A 22124-nucleotide genomic window follows, 5' to 3' on the forward strand; every position below is an offset into this window, starting at 1 on the left:
TAGGCATGTCCTCTACCATTTGGCTTCTGTCCTTCACAACAGGTTTTTCATATGGGTGCAGGGTAGATCAACTACCCCCACGCCAGGGATGGCTTTTTTTTTTTTTTTTTTTTTTTTCCGCAAGAAACAAAATTAGGTCCAAATTGGTGGGCTAAAACTTTGCTCTTAGGTGACAGACATTGCCATGTCAAGTTCAGCTTGTGATTCCTGTTGATTCAGTGACTGCTAAATGGAGAATGTGGGAGCATCTATCCCGTGCCCTGGGCACATAGTGATGAAATGAACCCAGGTCCCTTCCCTCAAGGAGTTTACATTTTACTGGAGTGAGACCCACAGCAAAGGTCCTCTCCCTACAACCTCTTGCAACCACTCACCACCCAACAGAGCTGTGGGGCAATTTCTGGACTGAGGCACGGTCCCTGCTTTCTTAAGCCCACAGTGTGGTTGGGGAAAAGAGATAAGCAGGTGTGTGTACTTGTGCCCACAGACCCACCATAATAAAATAGGAAGCCCTAAGAAATGCCGCAAGAAAAAGCCAGGTCAAGAAGATCCAAGGCAGGATTTCCTGTGGCTGGGGGATGTGGGAGCCATCTGCAAGTGACCAGGATTCAGACCCACAGACATGGGGGGTGTGGTGTGGGTGTGGCTGACGTGCTTGCCCCAGGACACAGAGAACAGCAGCTCGTCTCTTAGCCGCATACCAGTGGTGTCACGCAACTGTTAATCTCTCCTACGACCTTGAAGCAGAAGCAACGCAGGACTCAGGTGAGTTGAGGGGCCCTGGAGCCAGGTGGAGACCTGCCAGGGGCTGTAGGCCTCATGTTCAGCCCATCCTGGCCAAGCACCTTGTTCAAGAGGTGAGTATGTGGGACCGGGGCGGGGTGGGTGGGGAGAAGGGGGCTCTGGGGGAGGTATGGTCCCTAAGGCAGAGAGATGGGGGGTGGTCTGATTTGGGAGCACACACTTGTCTTACAAATCAATAATTTAAAGGCTACTTGCTGGCCTTGGGCAATGAATTAAGCACAAAGGGCTGGTGGTCTGCTTATGTATCCACAAGTCTATCCAGGAGAAAAAGCTTTCTAGAAACATTTTACAACATGGAAGATAGTTTTTAAGAAACTAAATCAGCATTACCTTTACTGAAGAAGACCCAGACTCTGGGCTGCACACAGGCTCAGTCAACACATCTTTTCTCTCGCTCACAGCTCGGGCTGTGCCGGCCTCAGCCCTGGCTACATATGTGGATCACCCTGGGAGCTCTTAAAACTGCTGTCCACACCCCTGCCCTGTGAGCTTCTGCCTTAGTTGGACTGGGGAGGGGCCTGGGCAGTAATTCAGGTTTTTTTTAAAAAGCTCCCCAGATTATTTTCCCTGGGTCAAGAACCCTTGTTCTGACTGAACACAGGGAGTAGAGAAGTAGGCCTCCAGGTCTAAGTGTGGAAGCCCCTCCCCCACTTTTCAACACAGGTTTTCGATAAATCCTAGAATGTCTGAGATGCACTAAATAGGAAGATAAAAATTATAACTGTTTAGGGAAACTATGCATCGTACCTAAGCTCACTAGGTTAGATTGCCCATTGTGTACCCACCAAGGTCAATGGCAGTTGTCCAGCCTGGTCTTCGATGCCAGGTGGTTAACCAAGAAAAATGGCCTCCATTAAAGAGCGTCACTGGGTGTGTGCGATGGGGGTGGTGCACATTTCGCAGGAAATCACAAGCGAATGACCATCTGACGACTCTGATTGAATCTCTGGTAGTGTCCACCTGCCCCCGCCTTCCTGCGCTCACCATCAGCAGGCACGTGCCTTGACTGGGGCTTGCCCGAGCCTCTCTAGTGCACGTGCTCAGTGGTGCTGCTAACTGAGCTCTCTAGGGGTAGAGACTCAACTTCCCTTCCACATGCAGCCCCTCAAACTTCCTGCTGGAGGGCTCCATACCCTGCGGGACTCCCACTCTGCCATAGTGACCCAATCTGGAGGGGAGATTCCCCTAGGATCCAACCCCTGCCCCACTTTAGCACAAATGCAGCCTGAGTGGCAAGTGCCATCTTGCAACCTGACCCCCGGGGTGCTGGGTGACTTCGGCAGAAGATCCTTTGGGATTCTGCCTTGGGATATTAAGGTGGCCAGCAGCTTACTTCAAGTATCCGGGAAAGAGGCAACCATTGAGGGAGAAGCCTGCCTCACTCTGAGTTTCTAGGATCCTCTGAACATGTCCTGCCTTTTTACACGCAACTTCTGTCAAACAAATCCTGAGCTCTGATGACTGCAAAAGACCAAAACCAACTCTCTGGGTTTCTGCTTCCTAATGCTGAGTGACTCCTCCCATCACTTCTCCCATGCCCCAACTTTTTTTTTGTTGTTTCATAAACTTTAGCAGCTGCCCTTACTGGAAAATACTGCCTTAAACAGTCGAGATGGGTTGGTTTTCTCCTCCCTTTCTTTCCTGGTAGCTAAGGAGCTGAGATAAAATTATATACATATCATTTACATTGCAGAGTGGTATTAATATCCTCTGAAATGCTTCTTTTACTCCCTCTCTTGATCATCAAAAAACCCCACTGACTGAGAGGTATTCTCCATTTGATGATGAAGCTAAGGCACGCAGGGACAGGCCTGAGGTCCTGAGGTAGGGGCTACAGAGCCAGACCCAGGCCTGTCTTGGCTCACATCCTTCCCACTACCTCCCTGTGTGGGCTTGGGGGACCGGGTGGAGGATCTGAGCTTCTGAAGGCAGCTCTGTGATTCTAGACCCCTTGATCCCCGCTATGGGAGCTCCCGGGCTCCATTAAAGAGGCCATTAAAGAGTATTCTGATTAGAAATACACGTGGAATTCAAAATCGAGCAGAATACCCATGTTTCCTATTGCTTTCAGGAAAGGCAAAAAGGGTTACAGTCAAGTTGGAAAAGCTAAAGGTGTATTTAAAATGAAAGGCTAGTCTCTATAGTTCAGGGGTTAGAACGCTGATCTTATAAAGTGAGAGGCTGGAGGCAGGAGAGATGATGGGTTTCTTGGTCTCTTGGAGAGCACGTTGACAGAACCTGCAAAACAGAAGGACGTGTGGTCATATCTGTTACTACAGGACTGAATTTGTTAGAATTCTAGCTTCAGTTTGTGTTGGTGTGGCTGGACTGAGCTTGGGCCACCCTTGCATTGGCGATCCTCTCGGCTAAGCCTGGATGGAGGGGTAAAGAGTTGATGGAGATTTCTTTTCCTCATGAGAAAAGGAAGATGGGGGAAAACTGAAATCTCACTCTTTCATCAGATAGTGACTACTGATCATAATTGTGCTTTTTGCCTTGCCTGCCAGGAAGCTCCAAGCTAACATATGACACTCTCCCTCCTTAAACGACTGCTTATTTCTTTTTACCTTTGTTCTAATCGTACTATTTTGTATATCCCATGGCCCCAGCCAGAGGCAGCCGTCCCTTCTCTGAACCCAGGTAGCATTTTATCCAGGGATTTATGCTGTTATGCCTTAGGTTATGGTTACTGTTGGCTTTGCCTCTTCTGATGAACTATATGTCTCTTAAAGACAGTGATCATGCCTTGTCCTGTGCATCCTCCAAACTCATCAGACTGTGTCTAATACATTACTAATATCTACAATTACTTGTAGAATGAATGTGGGCTCAATAAGTAAAAAAAAAAAAAAAAAAAAAAAAAAGCAAGCCTGACCATGAAGAAAACGAACAGGAGTCCTTCCTTTAACAACGAAAATATCTTACCAAGCATGTTTCCCTTTCTGCTTTAGCTGCCAGCAGCTTCGTGACACTTCAGTGTCCAGCTGCTATAACACTGGTAAAAGGACCAGGACTGCAACAGACACGCTTACGTGGTCCGTAAGGCCCGTGAGAAATCTCAGTTTCTTGGGCCTGGTTGCTGGAGAGGTTGCAGGTTGCCAGTGCCTGGTTCCCCCGTAGCTGTTCTGTCCCCTGCACCGTACGGGGCTTTGAGCATGCCCTCCTCTTCCCTGCTGCCATCCAGTCTGTGAGCCCCCCCGCGGGCAGGGACCCTGCCTCCATCCGTCACCGCCCCGGCACCGCACTGGCCCCGGGCGGCCGTCGGTCGGGGAGGATGCTTGCATGGGGCTCGTTGCCATCCCAGAGCCGCGGAACCACGTGCAGAGGAGGAAGCCGGCGGAGTTCTGGTATCGTTGCTGCAGCTGGTGTTGTGAATCAGGCCGACGAGCAGCGCATCCTCTTACCCGGCTATTTCACGACACCAGGGTTGCATCATACCCATCCTCTCCAGGCGAGCCTCGTGGGACCGGGCGGCCACGGACGTGGGGATGGGGTGAGGTGGGAGCGGGGAGTCTGTGTGTGGAAGATTATGGTCTTTAACTCCCCGGATCTCAGCACGCTCCTCGGGATCCCCCGGGGAGATGCCGGCCCCAAGCCCATAGACTCTCCAGGCTGGGGTCACAGAGTCAGCGTCTGTTAGGGGTTCCGGTGTGATGCCCGAGACCGCGTGCAGTCAGGGGACGGCCCGGGGGCTCCTAAGCCAGGCTGCCGTCTGTTCCTGCCTGGCTGTGCGGTAACCCCTCCCGACCCTCCCCGGCCCTGTTCTTTCTGCCTTGCCCTGCTTGCCAGCGGCTTCCCAGAGAGAGGTGACATCTCGCAGTCCAGGCCCCTTACCCTGGCACTGCCAGGCTTCCCTGCTCAGCAGCGATGCTGCCGTTGGCCCCATAGGGTCCTTCCGGGGCCTTCCCTCCAACCGCTGCTCTACGTGAATCCATGCGCTGGGCCTGTCAGCTCTGCCTTCACAACACACCTCAGGTCCCAACAGTCCTCACCCCCCTGCCACCCACAGCCGCTGCCCTGGCCCGGCCGCCACCACGGCGCACCTGTGGTAGTCCCCGACTAGACTTGCCGCACCTTGCCTCCCTCAGTCCATCGTCCATCCAACAGCCAGAGTGATTTCTGGTAAATGGAAATCTGACCGTCACATGATGGAATATAAACCTTCTGACCCTGGCTTACGAGGCCCAGTGATCCCTGCGTGTCTCAGACCCCAGCTCCTCAGTCCCTCTGCTCAACAACACCAGCCTTCTTGCTGTCTACACTCCTATCCTAGGGCCTTTGCACATGCTCTCTCCTCCTTCTGGAAGCCCTGAACTCATTCCTGCTGGCATATGGGCGGCTCCTTCTCATTGCTGGAGCCTACCTTGAATTTCTCATTCTCAGGCCTAAATGCCCCTCCTAAAAAAATTTCTTTTAAAGCTTTGTTTTCTTAATAGCACCTACCACTAAATGTATCATAATGATTGTTTGTTTACTTACTGTCTGTCTCCCCACTAGAATGTAAGCTCCCAGAGGGCAGGGTCCTTGTCTTTTTCTCCATGGTGCTTCCTTTGCCTACCACAGGGCCTGGTATGCAGTAGGCACTCAATAAATGTGTGTAACTGAAGAAACACCTCACATTCCCCCCTTTCTTCCCTCCTCCCCTTACCCCCATGGCATTGTGTGCTCCAGCCCCGGCCACCTCTTCCTTGCGCTGACCCCAGGCCCCAGAATCCCCGCCCTCTCTGGGGCAGCCGCCCCCTCTCCCAGCCAGTTGCTGGTTTGCCTGCCAGGCTAGGTTGTGAGTTCCAGTGCCTGGTATGCAGGAGGAGCCTAATAAATGCTTGAGTGGCTCTGTGGCCTCGAAGCCAGGAGGCTCTGAGATGCAGAGGTTGCCTCAGGCCCTCCTGTCCTCCCCATATCAGCTCTGTGGCTAGAGTTGTCGCTCCTAGGGAGTTTCTCGACCACTGAGTCAGTTCCTTTCCCCCTTCTGTTCTCCATCCCCCTCGGGAGACGCAAGGAGCCCGAAGTCTCTCCGCTGGGGGTTGACGTTGGACAGGTGAGCCACCAATGACCCAGGGCAGGTGGCTTTCCCATTTTGCTGCTGAGGCAGCTGAGGCTCACCGCAGTCAGGTGACGTGCTCAAAGTCACGTGGAAACTGAGGCCTGGGGTGTGAGCCTGAGACTCACATCACAGGGCTTGGTTCAGGGTACATCCGACTTTGAGTCCTGGGTCCCAGACCTGCAGGACTCTGGGGCCCACATGGAAGCTGGTGTCCCGCAAGGCAGGTGTTGTGTCTGACCCAGCACTGTGTCCCCCACCTGGAAAGTGTCTCCAATTGGGTCACTTTCCATCCACGTATAAGAATCCGCTTTCCTGGGGGTCTGTGCTTTGGGACCAGGTGTTCTGACAGTCCCTTCAACGTGGTCTTTTGATAAGCCCTTCAAGGGGTCCTGTTTAACTCTCACCTCACCCCAGAGAGATGCAGAGGGGCAGGAGCGGCTTCTTGAAGCAGCTGCGGGGCTAGCAGGGACCTTGGGGCTCCCCTAGGCCTAGGTGTCATGGAGGGATGAAGAAGTGACTTGCCCAAGATCACCCAGCAATTCTGTGGCCCCTCTCTCTGCCTGTGGCCCCTCTGCTGCTGGAAACCAGTCCTGGCCCCTCCTGGCCTCTTCCCCTCCTGAGATGGGAATCAGGAAATTTCCACAGCTGCTCCAGGGTGGAGTGTGTTGGATGGGTGGAAGGGGGTGTTAGGCAGCTGTGACTTTCAGTTTAAAAGTGAGAGGGTGATAAGATCTGCCCCCAAGGCCCCATGGGACGGAATGAGTAACCTGCCGGCCTCTCCCTGCCCAGACCTGCAGGGAAGGTGGAAAACTGACCTGGAGACCTCACCTCGTAGCTTTCGGCCCCACTGGGTTGAGGTTGGAGACACACTTCTCCAGAAGCCTCTCTGAGGGGCAGCTAGAAATCCTGGGAAGGGGGTAGGCAAGCCGGGGGCTCGTTAAGAGGAGCCCCGAGGAGAGTCTCTTTAAAAAAATGAACACATATGATGAATATATAAACTTTGCAAACAGATACACAGTGATCATAACCTTTCGGGTTTGTCATCGGGGGCCTGTCATCCTCGGCTCACCCCCATGTCTGGCTCGGCTGGGAGAGTGCCAGGAGCTGCCCCTTACACCCCTGACTCAGGCTAAGACTGCCAGCCGGGGGTTTCTATGGCAGCCGCTCTTTGCCCTCTTGGCTTCAGGCTCCCCCTTCATTACCCGTCCAGCAAGCATTTATGGAGTATTTACAGCTCTTCTAGCTGCTTGGGATTATCTGTGAACGACATAGGCCCAGATCCCTGTCCCCGTGGGCTTAGCTTCTAGCAGCAAAAGGTATGTCCCCCTTCCCGGAATAATGCACTTAGGTATGAAAACTTGTCCACAACTTTGTGGGGCTCCCGGACCCCAGTCCAAGTACCCTTATCTTGGAGGGTGACTCCTTAACCCAGTTTACTATCTAACACAGTCTAAGCATTTCTACCTGCCCCCTTCTGGGAGGGAGGGAGAGAAATGTGTCCCTCTTTGTCCCTCCCAAGGATGGCTGGCCCCTGAGCAGAAGCCCAGCTCAGAAGCCTGGAGCTGGTGGTGGCCTCGGGGTCTCCGTCCATCCCCTGCCTCCAGAGAAACAACTCGTCTTCCAATGCTCTGGTCAGGGGTCTGTTGAGTCCCTGCTGTCCCCACCCCGACCCTCCTGCGGGGGAATCTCTCCCACTGCTACCCTCACTACACAGCCAGGCCAGTCCGTTTCCATGTCCCTTTTCCCCACTAACTTAACAGCACCTTGAGCGCAGGCACCCCTTCCCTCTGGTGGCACATCTGGGCGCCCACCACACTAACTCATCTCTCCTAACCCTCTTCTGATTTCAGCCCCCACCCCTGCAATGGCTCAGGTGCCTCTGGTGACTGGAGGGCAGCCCGCCCCCACCCCATGCAATCAAGGCATGGCCTCAGGGCAGCTGACCTGGGCCAGCGATGAAATGGGGCCTCTGCTCGCTGCTGTCCGCCTTGGGAATGGGGGGCTCTTTGTCTGGGCTGGGCCAGAGGAGGCGCTGCCCCCTTGGGCTCTATAACTCAGGCTCTGCGGTGCATGTGCAGGCTGGGTACCCAGTCACCCCGCAGGCCCCTGCCAGCCACAAGTCAGCCCCAGGGGCCCTTCAGGCCCCAGGTGGCTACAGATCACACCTATCGCATGCTGAATTCTGGTCTGGGGGTGCTTGCATGTAATGGCTTTTACACTCTGAGATGTCTTTGGAAGGACGGGCACAACTAGGAGTCAGAGGTCCAAGAGAGAGAGAGACTAACCTTTTATATACACGTGTGCATCTTTTTAAACATCATACCATTCATCTATTCACAGATACTAGGTAAATAAAAACTAAAACTAAATACTAGGTAAAATGAGAGGTTTTTGAACCTGCATAGGGTGGGGCCACAGGTCATCAGGCTGTCCCTAGGGTCCCTCATAGGGTCCCTAAGAGTCCCCTCTGGTGAGTACTGCTTCCTAGGGTCCTGCAGACGTCCTCAGCTCTCAGACTCAGAAGAGCCTCTCGGGGACCCAGGGGCTGGACGTGTTTGCCCCTTTCCCACTCTGCGTCTGGCTGTGGTCCAGCCCAGCCCTTCCGGTCCCAGGCCGGGCTGCTATCTCCGCGATCAGGTGGCGGGCAGGACAGCAGTGGGCACGTGCTCCACCTCCCACCCCGTCCAGGGACCCTGCTCGCCAGCCATGGGCGGTTTGGGCCAAACTCCCTGCCTCCTCCCCGCTGTGGGCCAGCCTATAAAGCCACCCAGCACATCCCCGCCGACCCTGGCCCCCTCCCCGGACACCCAGAGCCACCATGGCAGAGCTGCCGGGGTCAGAGATGCCGGGGGACCCCACGCTGTGCAGCGGGCGCTTCACCATCAGCACGCTGCTGGGGGGCGATGAGCCCCCGCCGCCGGCTGCCTACGACAGCAGCCACCCCAGCCACCTGACCCACGGCAGCACCTTCTACATGCGCACCTTCGGCTACAACACTATCGATGTGGTGCCCGCCTACGAGCACTATGCCAACAGCGCCCTGCCCGGAGAGCCCCGAAAGGTCCGGCCCACGCTGGCCCATCTGCACTCCTTCCTCAAGGTAAGCACCGTCTCAAAGACTGGCCACGGTCCTGCTGTGTGACCCTGACACGGGTGCTTAACTTCTCTGAGCCTTGGCTCTTGTGCCACGGGGACAAACAAGTGTCTTCTTCATGGGTCAAGAGGCCTCAGTGAAATGTGAGCGTGGAAGCTATAGAGCTCGGGGCACATGTTGTAATGTTTATTGTCCGGGCACCGATGACCCAATCAAGCAATCGTAGCCTCCTAGAGAGGTAATGAGCCACGGCCAGTGGAGGTGCGTGAACAGAGGCTGCACGCACCTGAAAGAGGTAGGGAGGTGGGAATGAGGAAGGTCTGCGGCGGAGAGGAGGCTTGCTGGGTTTGCTGCCTGCGGGGCTGGACTGTGGAGGAGGCGAGATGGGGGGCTGGAGTGTCATGAGCCCCGCCTACCTGACCTGTGGCCTCTGGGCTTCCAGCAGGAAGGCGGCCATCTGCACGCCTTGGCCTTCGACAGCCGGCCCGGCCATGAGATGACTGACGGGCTGGTGGAGGACGAGACAGGCACCAACAGTGAGAAGAACCCTGGGGAGCCCGTGCGCTTTGGCTGGGTCAAAGGGGTGATGGTGAGTAGGGTGTGGGTGGGATGCCCAGGAATGGGAGTGGGAGACAGAGTTCCATCCAGGCTCAGCTCTGACTCTCAGATGTCAGTGGCCAGGGTAGACCCAAGGTCCAGCCTGGGCCTCAGAGATTTTCCCTGGTTTTGTGCTTCTCAGCCCCCAGACTGATACCTTGCCCTAGGAAAGATCTGTGTATATTCACTTGTTCTATGGCCTTGGACAAGTTATTTAACCTGTCTGTGCCTCAGTTTCTTCATCTGTAAATGATGTGCATTAAATGAGTTAATAGACGGGAATTGCTTGGATCAATGCTTCCCCTGGTATTATTAGAAGACATTGTTTTCCCCCACAGCCACCAGGGGGCAGCACGAAACACACAGTGTGCACGCATGTTTTTCTCATTCTCAGTGATGGGCAGGGGAAGGTTTCCTGTGGCCTAGAGCACCAGTAAGTCCTCAAACAGCAAAGAATCAAATGAACTTGGCTTTGCAAGGCATTATGGGACCTTACAGAGGGGATCGCATGAGATTTAGAAGAAGGCTTTGGTCCTGCTCTGGAAGGCGGGAGGCCTGGGTTCTGACCTCACTCTGACCAGCTGCCTACTGGCTGTGCCTCCGTTTCTCCATCTGAACTGTGAGCTCCCCTCTACCCCAGCAGCTCGTATATGGCATCTGGATCTTCCTCCTGAGCTGTGGCAGCCAGAGCCTCGCGTGGCCCCGTTCAGTATCTCGGAGCGTATAGAGGGTCTTAGAGGTCTCCCTGCCTTGTAAATGCCACATGTTCCTGCCCCTCCCCAAGACGTGGCTGGGGCCCAAAACCATATCAGCACCCCCACCTCCATGGAATTTCAGTCTCAGCTGTGGCCTCTGGCTTTGCTTTAAATTTGGAAGCTGAAGTCACAGCGACCTGAGTGCTGTTTCTGCTTGTATGTGGGGCATTGGCTCAGCTGGCATTTGCTGAGCTGCCCCTGGATGCCAGGCCCTGGGCCAGCAGCCACTGGGGCCCCGGCTGGGGCTGCCGGACACAGGATCCCGGGCTGGGAGCCGGGTGAGGGGTGATTATGCTTGCAGCCCATCCTCAGACCCCAATGGGAGGGCAGAAAAGTGAGTCTCTGGGTACCCCACCCTCCCTGGGTGCCCCGGTGAGTTAGAGGGGCATTGAAGTAGGAACCCATTGCAGTGAGTAGAGCCAAGAAAGGACCCACGTGTCCCCTAGGCCGTGCCATGCCATGACTGGGGACAGGGACTTGTATGTTTGGCTTTGGGGTATCCGGCCCACCCAGGTGACCTCCGACCCCTCTCTCTTCCCAGATCCGTTGCATGCTCAATATCTGGGGCGTGATCCTCTACCTACGGCTCCCCTGGATTACAGCCCAGGCGGGCATCGGTGAGTGTCACCTCCTGGGGGAAGGGGAAGAGTGTGTCTGAGACCTTACCCTTCCAGGCCACAATCCTGAATTTGGGCTGCAGAGCCCGCAGGCTCCTGCAGTGACAGAGGACAGGGAGGTGTGGCAGGGGAGTCTGCAGTGGAGTCAACAGACCCGAGGACTGTCCCTGGCCCTGTTTGCCCTCAGTAGGTCCCTGAACCGCTCAGAGCCAATCTCTCCTGCATAGCATCCAGGTTAGGAACTTCTGCTCTGGACAGACACCAAGGTTCAGATGCTAGCTCTGATGCTGTGTGACCTTGGACAAGTTTCTTAACCTCCCTGAGCCTTGGTTTCCTCATCAGTAAACTGGGAGTGATAACTGTCCCTACCCACAGACCTATAATAGGGTTTCTATGATGCATGTAAAACACCATAGGATTTGGTACCCAAAGGTGTTCATCAAGTGGTAACTATTACTTTTTAAAAATTTTTTTAATGTTTTATTTATTTTTGAGAGAGAGAGAGAGAGGAAGGGGCAGGGAAAGAGAGAGAGACACAGAATCTGAAACAGGCTCCAGTCTCTGAGCTGTCAGCCCAGAGCCCCATACGGGGCTCAAACTCGTGAACCACGAGATCATGACCTGAGCCAGAGTCGGACACCCAACCGACTGAGCCACCCAGGTGTCCCTACATTACTTTTTATTACTAAAAGAGGGTACCTTCCCTTCCATACCTAATGATCCTTTATGTACTGGCTGTTCAGAATATACCAGGAGGTAGACAGAGACCCATTTTTCAGATGAGAAAACCAAGGCTCAGAGAAAACCAAGGCTCGGTGACTTAGGTGGCATGGCAAGCCAGCTGGCTAACAGGTTCCTCACATGGCTCCCCACCTGGGAAATGCCCCAGCTGGGTTTTCTGGTAATCACATCCCCCCCCCCCCCCCAGTCCTGACCTGGATCATCATCCTGCTCTCGGTCACGGTGACCTCCATCACGGGCCTCTCCATCTCGGCCATCTCTACCAACGGCAAGGTCAAGTCAGGTGGGTCCCACCCCACCCCGAAGGCCCTCCTCTTTCTTGTCGCTCCCCCGGTCTCCTCCCCGGGAATGGGTCTCCAAGCCACTCCCACCCACCCCACCCCCACCAAAACGGGGACTCCCCAGGCTGCTCCCTCTGGTTCCAGGTGAAGGCTTTGGGCACCCACAGATGGCCTCGGTTATCTCCTGTGCTATGGGTCCTGTGGGTCCCGTGGTTACCCTTTCCCAGCCTCGGCTTCTGCCTGGCCCAAGCCCACCTCAGCCAGCTGATCCTTTGGTTTCATGGATTCTGGCTCTATCCTTAATAGGTGGCACCTACTTCCTCATCTCCCGGAGTCTCGGCCCAGAGCTCGGGGGCTCCATCGGCCTCATTTTCGCTTTTGCCAATGCTGTGGGCGTGGCCATGCACACCGTGGGCTTTGCAGAGACCGTGCGGGACCTGCTCCAGGTAAAGCTGGGGGCTGGACCCCAGGCAGAGGGAGCCCGGGGAAGCCTACCTCGCTCTCCCCTCCCCCCACCTAGGCCAGGCCTTCCTGCCCCTCTGCCCCACTTTGCCTGCCAGGCCGCTGTCTGCTCGCTGTGGGTGACTGGGTGATCTCATCACATAAAGACCATTCCCAGAAGTCCCCTTCAGGGGTGTGTGTTTCCTTTAGGGCCAAACTGTCCAGGCCGATACAGCACGACTCTGGATGTTCTGTGGGTGGGCGAGGTGGTTGTGTTTGTGCTTTGCTGAGAGGGCACCTGTGATGGAGGGGTGGGGTGTGCAGCCCGGCCTGTGCCCCGCCCTAGGAGTACGGCACGCCCATCGTGGACCCCATCAATGACATCCGCATCATTGGCGTGGTCACCGTCACCGTGCTGCTGGCCATCTCCCTGGCTGGCATGGAGTGGGAGTCCAAGGTGAGGAGGGGATGTTGGGAGTGGTCAGGTGAAGAACGTGAGTCGTGAGGCCCCGGTCCTGGGCCCGGCCCTGCCTCTTCTCGCTGTATTAGCTGGGCTTTCGGCTCTGCTGTTGTGACAGAGACCCTGAGGGCGGGGCCTGGACCAGGACCAGTGTGTTTCTCTCACCTGTAAAAGTCCATGTGTGTGTGTGTGTGTGTGTGTGTGTGTGTGTGTGTGTGCGCGCGTGGCTCCCGGAGGCTCAGGTGCCCAGACTGTTTCTGTCCTGTGGCCGCTCCATCCCTGGGTGTGGCCTCCATGCACCTGCTCCACGGCGGCCACTGCCACCATGTCTACAGTCCACTCAGCAGGAAGGGGAGAGGGTGAAAAGGAACGAATTCCCCTTCCTTTTCCTTTTCTGGCACCACCTGGAAATTCCTCATAAACCTCTGCTTCCATTCCATCAACTAGAACTTGATCTCTCGGCCACACCTAAGCTGCAAGCAGGGCAGGGAGACGTGGTCCTCACGTGAACCTGTATCCAGCCAAAATTCAGAGGCTTGGCACCGTGGGGCGAGGGCAGCAGAAATCTCCGGCGTCAGCGGGCAGACTGGCCAGATCTGCCGCTGCCTGCCCTCTCTCCCCCTCCCTCCGGCTTCCGGCTCTGCGGCCTCCTCGCCGTCCTTTGAGTGTCCCAGGCTTGTGCCCCCGATCATTCTGCTGTCACTCATCCCCTCCTTGAGGACCCTTGAAGATACCTTTGTAGGCCACTCTGCTCCATAGCCCCACCCACAGTCCCCATCACACCCTCGTTCTTTCCCCGGAGTCGTGTTCCTTATTCACCAGCAAGACAAGCCAAGAGCTTTGCTATGTGGCCGACTTCCAGCACGGGACCTGCAGCATAATGGGTGATGAATGAATGAATGAATGAATGAGGACGGGATCCTGGATAGGTTCTGACCTGCTGGGGCTCCCTGAGCAGGTAGGGCCAGGCCATCTGACCTCTAGGGTCCTTTACCCACCCCCCAGGCCCAGGTGCTTTTCTTCCTCGTCATCATGATCTCCTTTGCCAACTACTTAGTGGGGACGCTGATCCCCCCATCTGAGGACAAGGCCTCCAAAGGCTTCTTCAGCTACCGGGGTACGTGCAAGTTGGGGCCCCTGCCCATGGCTCTGGGGACGGGTACAGTCTGCCCACCGGTTGGGCCCATTCTGTGAGCATGAGGAAGATGAGACCCACCCCCCAACTCCCAGGGCCAGGAGCTGCCAGAGAGGAGCCTCCTGCCTGGCTGGCTGGGCCCAGCCTTCCAGGCGTCCCTGATTCAGGCTTTGGTCTTCCAGCGGACATTTTTGTCCAGAACTTGGTACCCGACTGGCGGGGTGCAGAAGGCAGCTTCTTCGGGATGTTCTCCATCTTCTTTCCCTCGGCTACAGGCATCCTGGCAGGGGCCAACATCTCTGGGGACCTCAAGGTGAGCCAGACGCCCACCCCTCCCCCCACCCCCGGCTTCCTGGCTGTGTCCTGCTGGGATCTCCCACTGGGCACTGAGCTTGGCACAGACACCATGGAGTCAGAGCTTCTAAAATCCAGTCCATTCCAACCCAACTCAACCCCAGTCAATCCAAACCAGGTCCGTTCATTCTACTCAGTTCTGAGGTTTGTTGATTGGCACCAGCTATGCTCTAGGCCTGGAGGACTAATGACTAAAGCGGGCCAGTCTCCTCCCTGGTTCCCGGGAGTCAGCCTAAGGGGAAGACGGAGCCAGCTTGACCTTCCAAAGTTACAGTTGGTTCATGCACATCTTGGCTGGGCTGACATCTTCCCAGGGCCCTCCACCCTCCTGATGTGGGCAGTTTCCTAGGCTCAGAGCTCAAGGTTCCAACCTGCCAATGCCATTGCTATGACCCCTGCCCCAGTCCCGAGGACCTGCTGCTGTCTGTCCCTCCTCCACGTCTTTGCCTCTGCTGTGCTCTCTTCCCGGGATGCCCTACGCTTGTTTTTTTAACCTTGAGAAGTTCTGTTTCTCTTTCAAATAACGCTTCCATCCTTAAATCTCCCCCGGCCCTTCGTGGCTCTTGAGCATAAAGACATCGGGCCATTTACGTGTCTCTTCGCCCGTCCCGTTCTCTTGAGCTGGACAACTGCGGCCTGCCTCTATGTCCCGATTCCCAGCTAAGAGTCGGACAACATGCTTATTGAGTGGATAGAGGGTGAAACGTACCGGATGGGAGGCTTAGAGTGAAGTACAAACTGGTAGAAGGTGGGAGAGAAGGGCAGGCGGATGTTGCGGATGTTGGCAGGGGCTCCGGCAAAACTCCTGGGTGGAGGTAGGGCTGAGGCTGGGCTTTGAAAGCCGTGGTGTCTTTGCCAGGGCAGGATCAAGGAGATAGATGGTGTGCATGTGGGGTGATCGGTGAGAGCCTGGCTCTGTGCTTGGAGCCCTTTCCCCCAGCCTCCAGTCCCATTTGAAAGGTGCTCCTTGATGCAGTTTTTTAATGTTTATTTATTTATTTTTGAGGGAGAGAGAGAGAGAGAGAGAGAGAGGGGGAGAGAGAGAATCCCAAGCGGGCTCCACACTGTCTGCACAGAGCCCAACACACAGCTCGAACCCACAGACTGTGACATCATGACCTGAGCCAAAACCAAGAGTCGGACTGAGCCACCAAAGCCCCCCTCCTTGATGCATTTTCTTAAACGACTTAAGAATTGTGCCTTGGGGACAGTCTCCACCCAGCCTGGCTCTAACTGGGTATGCCTGGGCGGTACCCAGCGTGGCCTGGGAATCCCGGAGTGGCTGTGTTTGTCTGATTCCTCTTCCTTTTCTGGGGAGCAGCCAGGAGAGGCCTGGTCTGCCTGTCCACCCTGAGGTCCCTGCAGTGGCCAGTCTTGTGCTCAGACAGCCTGGTTCCCCTGCCAGCCCCGTTACAGATCATCGCAGCCTAGCGATTTATCCAGACACCTCGTCCAGCTTCTCAGGTAGCAGGCAGCTGTCCCGGACCCAGTAGTGGGGGGGAAGGGGGGTGCACCTCCACTCTGTCCCTAAATGCCCTCAAGCCCCCAAGCGGCCCTTCCCTCCTGCATCCAGCCCTCTGCCCATTTTGTGAGACAGTATGTCCTCAACGGGAGAGAAGCTTCTATTCATGGAGACTTTATGCAAGTCCCTTAAAACTTCCCTGGGCTTTAGCTTTGCCAACTGTCAAATGGGACTAACAGCCCACCGCCCCCTCCCCTTCGCAGAGCAGGGAATAAGGATTCCATGTGCTAATTTATGTGATGTGCTTAGAACAGTGCCCAGCATGGAGACAGTACTAATGGCTAGTAGTCAAGGTTGTGGTAATTTTTACTATGTGGCCGCCGGGTACATTATACTCAGGGGGCTCATGCCCTCATCACCCCCATGTTACAGAGGAGCAAACCAAGCGCGGAGAGGGCTGGGGTGGCCCAGGGCCACACACACACAGGTGGCAGAGGAGCTGGAATGCAAGTTTCTAGAACCAAGAGGCCTCAGCGTCATCCTAAGTTTATTATTCAGTGGATATGTTTTGAGCACCTGCTTTGTGCCTGCATCTTGTGGACACAGCGGGGAAGAAAACAGGCACAAGTTCCTGTCCTCATGGAGTTGACATTCTCGTGAGAGAGACAAGGCACCGAAACATAAGGAGGACGTGGAGTGAGAGTGGCTCGTGGGTGGTGCTGGGGAGAGAAACGAAGCAGAGGGAGGGTAGGGAATCCCTGGGGGCGGGGGTGGAGGAGCTGGTACAAATTCGCACAAGGTGGCGGGAGACCTCAGAGAACGTGACATTTAAAGGGGTGACGTCAAGGGTGCCTGGGTGGCTCAGTCCGACTTCAGCTCAGGTCATGATCTCGCGGTCCGTGTGTTCGAGCCCCGCGTCGGGCTCTGTGCTGACAGATCTGAGCCTGGAGCCTGCTCCGGATTCTGTGTGTGTCTCTCTCTCTCTGCCCCTCCCCTGCTTGTGCTCTGTCTCTCTCTCTCTCTCTCAAAAATAAACATTAAAAAAAATTTTTTTTAAAGGGTGACATCAGAGTTACCATCATATTAATCCCTCACACCGCCCCGACCCTTTAGCACTGACAGAGCAATCTCGTGACCAACGTCTCTTCACAATCAGCCTGTGCTATGGCCGAGGAAAGCTTTACTAGCTTAATTTTCTGATGGGGAGGCTGAGGCTGAGAGACAAGGGACTTCCAGGTGACAGCTGTGGGGTCTGTGCTGCATCTGTGGTCCCAGCACGTGTCCCCGAGCACGACACAGTCCCCTCTCCTAACTGTTCACATTTGTGGGTGCTGGCTGCGTGCCACGTTGGGTTATCGTCTCACAGATCGGGGTTCGGGGCATCCCTAGGCTCAGAGAGGTGAAGGGGCTTGTCCCAGCGCACATACCCCTGAGAAGAGATGGGCTGGGATGTGGGCTCAGATGTGCCTGACTTGTGAGCTGGGCTCAGAGATTTCAGGCCAAGATGTAGGGGTAGGATGGAGGCCGGGTGTGCCCACCTCCCACGGCTGCTGTGACAAACTACCACAAACACAGGGGCTTAAAACAGACACTGGGGCGCCTGGCTGGCTCAGTCGGTTAAGCTTCTGACACCGGCTCGGGTCATGATCTCACAGTTCATGGGTTCCAGCCCCGCGTCGGGCTCTGTGCTGAGAGCTCAGAGCCCGGAGCCTGCTTCGGATTCTGTGTCTCCCCCTCTCTCTGCCCCTCCCCTGCTCATGCTCTGTCTCTCAGAAACAAACAAACAGAAACCAAAAACAAGCAAACAAACAAAAAATCCCAGATGTTTATTCTTGCACAGTCTGGAAGCCAAAAGTTCAAAACAAAGGTGTTAAGGGCCGTAGGGGAGAATCCTTCCTTTCTTCTCCCAGCTTCTGGTGGCTCTGACATTCCTTGGCATGGGGCTGCCTCTCTCCAGTCTCTGCGACTGTCTTCACCCAGCCTTCTTCCCTCTGTGTGTCCCTGCCTCTTCTCACAGGAACACTAGTCATTGGATTTAAGGCCCACCCAACTGAGTATGACCTCATCTTAACTAACGACATTTGCAAAGACCTTATTTCCAAATACGGTCATAATCTGAGGTTCTGAGCAAACACGAATTTTTGGAGATACTGGTCAACCCACTGTAGGTGGGAGGGGAAGTGGAGGCGGTCCGTTGGCCTTGGGACCAGGGGGACCCTGTGTGTTGACCTAGTCAGGCCATCCTGGTACCCAAGGAAGAGCTGCCGGGCCCCCCAAAGCAGACACTGCAGCAGATCTGGAAGCTCCAGGTCCCCCAGCCTCGCTCCAGCAACGCATCTCTGCTTCCGCTTGGCTCTGGCCTGCCTCACCTTTCCTCCCACCCCAGGGCCTTCAGAGCCACCTCAGCCGTCCCCTCTGCCGTGAGGCCCTCCGTGGTCGCTGCACCGTGTTGCTCTCCCTCCTTCCCCTTGTTCTCCAGCACACTTCAGGCTGTCCCGTCACAGGTGCCGCCCTGTGTTGGCGGGACCTCCTTCCCTGGGGCACAGGGTCCTTAAGGGCGGGGTCCGGGGCTCGTTCATCACTGATTGACCATCGATTCCAACTCAGGCTCCTGAGTGTCTGAGGCAGGGAACTGGTTGTTGCCAGCTTTGTCTGGACCTGCCTGTGACGCTGAACGGTCTCGTGGTCCCTCCAAGCTCTGTAATTTGTGGTTCTACCTGCCAGCTGTGGAAAAGCTGGGGAGGTGCACGGATGTCCTTCCCAGTGCCCGCGTGGCCTGCCCCTGGGGCTGGGGTCTACACCTGACGGGGGGACCCTGCTGTAAGGTTCCCTACCTGTGTTGCACCACCCAGCACCAGCCCCCCGAGGCCTGAGGCTGCGGACTTGGTGTGGTCAGGACAGAGCCGCCCCTGGCTCAGCCGGCTGGGGCCTCCGCTCCGCTTCCTGGCCTCAGTTTCCCCACCAGCAGGGTAGGGACACCCTGGCCACTGCCCAGGAAGTTATGTTTGAGGAAGTGTCTGGAAGAGTGGAATACACTATGTGTGCATGTGAAGATTTGTTATTTCTGCTAGGAAAATGCCAGCAGAGAGGTTCTCCTCAGAGGAGAGTTTGGGGCTTGTCTGTATGTTAATTGCTGTGGAACCACACAAATCAATGGGTACCTGACGGTGATGCACACACAGCCAGCAGTTGCTGGCCCATCTGGGCCTCAGACAAGAGAAGGGCCTGACGGAGGCCCAGAGGCTGCCTGATGCCTTCTCTCTCTTCCTCCCCCTCCCCCAGGACCCTGCTGTAGCCATTCCCAAGGGAACACTCATGGCCATTTTCTGGACCACTGTCTCCTACCTGGCCATCTCGGCCACCATCGGTGAGTAGCCAGCCCAGACTGCCGGAAGGGTCACACGGGGCAGGGGGCTCAGCTCTCTAACAGGGAGAGCATGGTGACCGCAAGAAGTGGACCCTCAAACCTTCTTTTTGGGGACAACCGGTGGTGACCAGAACATCTTCGGGGGGGGGGGGGGGATGGTCGTTTGTGGTGGGGATGGGCACGGTCAGACCAGGCTCCTCTGGTCCCTTCAAACCTGAGGTTACAGATTCAAGAGTGGGAAATTCCTAGAGGACAAACAATACTCTGACCCAAGGACGGGTAATAATGACAATAATGATGATGGTGGTGGTGGTGAAGACGACACTAACCGCTGACTCAACCACATGCCCGGCCCTTGACATGCCTCACCACATTCAATCCAGGCACTGCCAACCCGCCATTTTACAGAGGAGAAAAGCAGGGCTCAGAGAGGTTAAGTGACCTGCCCAGGGTCACACAGCCACTGAGTGGTGGAGCCAGGTTTGAACCCAGGCCTGGGCTGTTGACACTTGCCTCGCACTGAGATCCTCACAGGCGCTCTGGCTGCCCGCCACCCCCTTGTGAGGTGAGCCGCTCACGGATGGCCGAGGGACACGGCCCCGGTCACAGCCAGCCAGGTCTCTGCTTTAAGGACATGGTGATCTTCACGGGTCACTGTAGGTCACCGCGCCGCTGTAGAATGGCACCGACAACGAAAGCGATGGTCATACTTGCTTCCCAGGGTTGTCTCAAGAGCTTAGCGGAGCGCGTGGCACGTCGTGAGTGCCTCTGCACGTTAGCAGATTTCATTGCCGTCATCGTCGTCATCGTCCATTAGTAGTAGCACACGCTAAAGGGAGAGCTGGCCCCTCAAGCAGCCGCTCGCCCTGTGCAGAAGCGGCCAGTGTCTGGGGTGGGAGGAGAGGAGGAAGGAGGGAAGGGCGGGAGGGAGGCCTCCCCAAGCCCTACTGCCCCTTCAGGCTCCTGCGTGGTTCGCGATGCCTCCGGGGTCCTGAATGCCACGGTGACCCCAAGCTCGGGCGCCTGCGAGGGGCTGGCCTGTGGCTATGGCTGGAACTTCACCGAGTGTGCCCACCAGCACAGCTGCCGCTATGGCCTCATCAACTACTACCAGGTACGCGCGGCCTCTGCCAGGGAGTCTGGCCCAGCAGACGCGGGGAAGGACCAGACAGAGGCTGGAACAGGCTGGGACACACATGGTTTGGGGGGCTGGGTCCCGGGCGTGGGGGAAAGAGGTTCAGGCTCAGGGGGGGAAAGAGCTCAGGCTCAGGTGGCCCCCTGAGCCCAGTCCCTGACTCGGTGGGCACTGGGATCTCCAGGCGGGGAGTGTGGACTCGGGGGCCTCAGGACCTAGCCCCTGCCTGAGGTGAGGACTCCGGGCGTGAGGGGCCCCACCATGAGGGGCCTGAACCCCATGTCCTTGCAGACCATGAGCATGGTGTCCGGCTTCGCGCCCCTGATCACGGCCGGCATCTTTGGGGCCACGCTCTCCTCCGCCCTGGCCTGCCTCGTCTCTGCCGCCAAGGTCTTCCAGGTGAGGCCGCGGAACGGGGCCGCGAGTGTCGGAAGGCCCGGTGGAAGGGTCCCCAGGTGACCCCTACAGAGGCCTGGAGGTATCATGGGACGGGAACGTCTAGACTGAAGGAGAAAGGGGGCTAGCGAGCAAACCCGCAGGAAGCGGCCCCCGTCCCATGGTGTGCTGCAAAGGGCACCCGCATTTCCCTCCCAGAGTCTCCCTTGTGCAGCCTGGCGCCCTGCCTGCAATTTCTCTGACCCGGTCTCACCCCCACGCGGGCCACCCCCTCTCTTTGCCCCCTTGCTATCTCCCTGGTGATGTGGGGGTGGGCAGGGAGATGACTCCCTTTTAAGAGACAGAAGCCAGGGGGCGCCTGGGTGGTTCGGTCAGGTAAGCGTCTGACTTCGGCTCAGGTCACGATCTCACGGTTGGTGGGTTGGCGCGCGAGTTCAAGCCCCATGTCGGGCTCTGTGCTGACAGCTCAGAGCCTGGAGCCTGCTTCAGATTCTGTGTCTCCTTCTCTCCCGGTCCTTCCCCTACTCATGCTCTCTCAAAAATAAACGATTAAAAAAGAGACAGAGAGAGAGAAGACAGGACCCAGACTGGGGCAAGTAGTCTGCTGAGGTGGAGGGAGGAAGCAGGGCCAGCTGGGGCTGCAAGGGAGGGGAGGGGGGCGCCCAGCCTGGGGTGAACACGTCTTCCTGTGCCCACAGTGCCTGTGCGAGGACCAGCTGTACCCACTGATCGGCTTCTTCGGCAAGGGCTACGGCAAGAACAAGGAGCCCGTGCGCGGCTACCTGCTGGCCTACGCCATCGCCGTGGCCTTCATCATCATCGGTGAGAGGCTGCCAGGGCACAGAGGCTTGTGAGGGCCGGCAGGGCTCCTCTCTGTGCCGCTCACCTTGGCACCCAGCGCCCAGCCAGGCCTGGCAGGGAGTGGGCACTCGTGGAATAACTCTTGAACGAGGCCCTCTCTGGGAGAACACTCGGGAGGGTCATGCGGTGCCCGCCCCTCCCCCGCCTCCAGACAGGGTGGCTCCCACACCACACCAGGCAGGTGGACCATTCTATTTTGTTAGAAGGGACCCTACCTTCTTTTCCTGCTTCTGTATTCCCGTGTCCTGGCAAGTTGCCTGCACCCCCCAGACACCAGGTCTGAATTAGCCCCCGGGACAACTTTGGAGCACAGGACAGCTCGTGGGAGCTGATACAAACAGCTCAGTCAGTATCTCTGTAGGTGTCTAAACTCATTTCTCCACCCTTGAGCTGCCAGCTCCCTTGGACTTCAAGATAGAAGATGCCCGAGGAGACAGGTCCCAGTTAATCAGTTAGTTAGATGGACTTTCTTTTCTCTCTCTCGTTTTTTTTTTTTTAGATTTTTTAAAAAATTTATATTCGTTTTTGAGAGAGAGAGAGAGAACAATTGGAGAGGGGCAGAGAGAGGGGGAGACAGAGG

The 22124-nt window shown here is 56.3% G+C and overlaps 1 protein-coding gene across 3 annotated transcripts in view; it reads left to right on the top strand.

Annotated features, from left to right (window-relative positions):
• Window positions 1-8666: 8666 nt before the first annotated feature.
• SLC12A3 (solute carrier family 12 member 3) overlaps window positions 8667-22124 on the top strand; it is a 37321-nt gene continuing 23863 nt past the window's right edge. For 2 of the 3 annotated variants that reach the window (XM_042918688.1, XM_042918690.1), the window contains exons 1-12: window positions 8667-8948; window positions 9385-9531; window positions 10836-10911; window positions 11840-11935; window positions 12240-12379; window positions 12721-12831; window positions 13840-13951; window positions 14152-14282; window positions 19068-19152; window positions 20112-20266; window positions 20579-20686; window positions 21382-21505. In XM_042918688.1, the coding sequence (XP_042774622.1) occupies window positions 8667-8948; window positions 9385-9531; window positions 10836-10911; window positions 11840-11935; window positions 12240-12379; window positions 12721-12831; window positions 13840-13951; window positions 14152-14282; window positions 19068-19152; window positions 20112-20266; window positions 20579-20686; window positions 21382-21505 (1567 nt within the window). The remainder of the gene's footprint in view (window positions 8949-9384; window positions 9532-10835; window positions 10912-11839; window positions 11936-12239; window positions 12380-12720; window positions 12832-13839; window positions 13952-14151; window positions 14283-19067; window positions 19153-20111; window positions 20267-20578; window positions 20687-21381; window positions 21506-22124) is intronic. The other variant, XM_042918689.1, reaches the window with a different exon arrangement.

Source organism: Panthera leo, chromosome E2 (assembly GCF_018350215.1).
Source record: "Panthera leo isolate Ple1 chromosome E2, P.leo_Ple1_pat1.1, whole genome shotgun sequence".
Taxonomy (NCBI): domain Eukaryota; kingdom Metazoa; phylum Chordata; class Mammalia; order Carnivora; family Felidae; genus Panthera; species Panthera leo.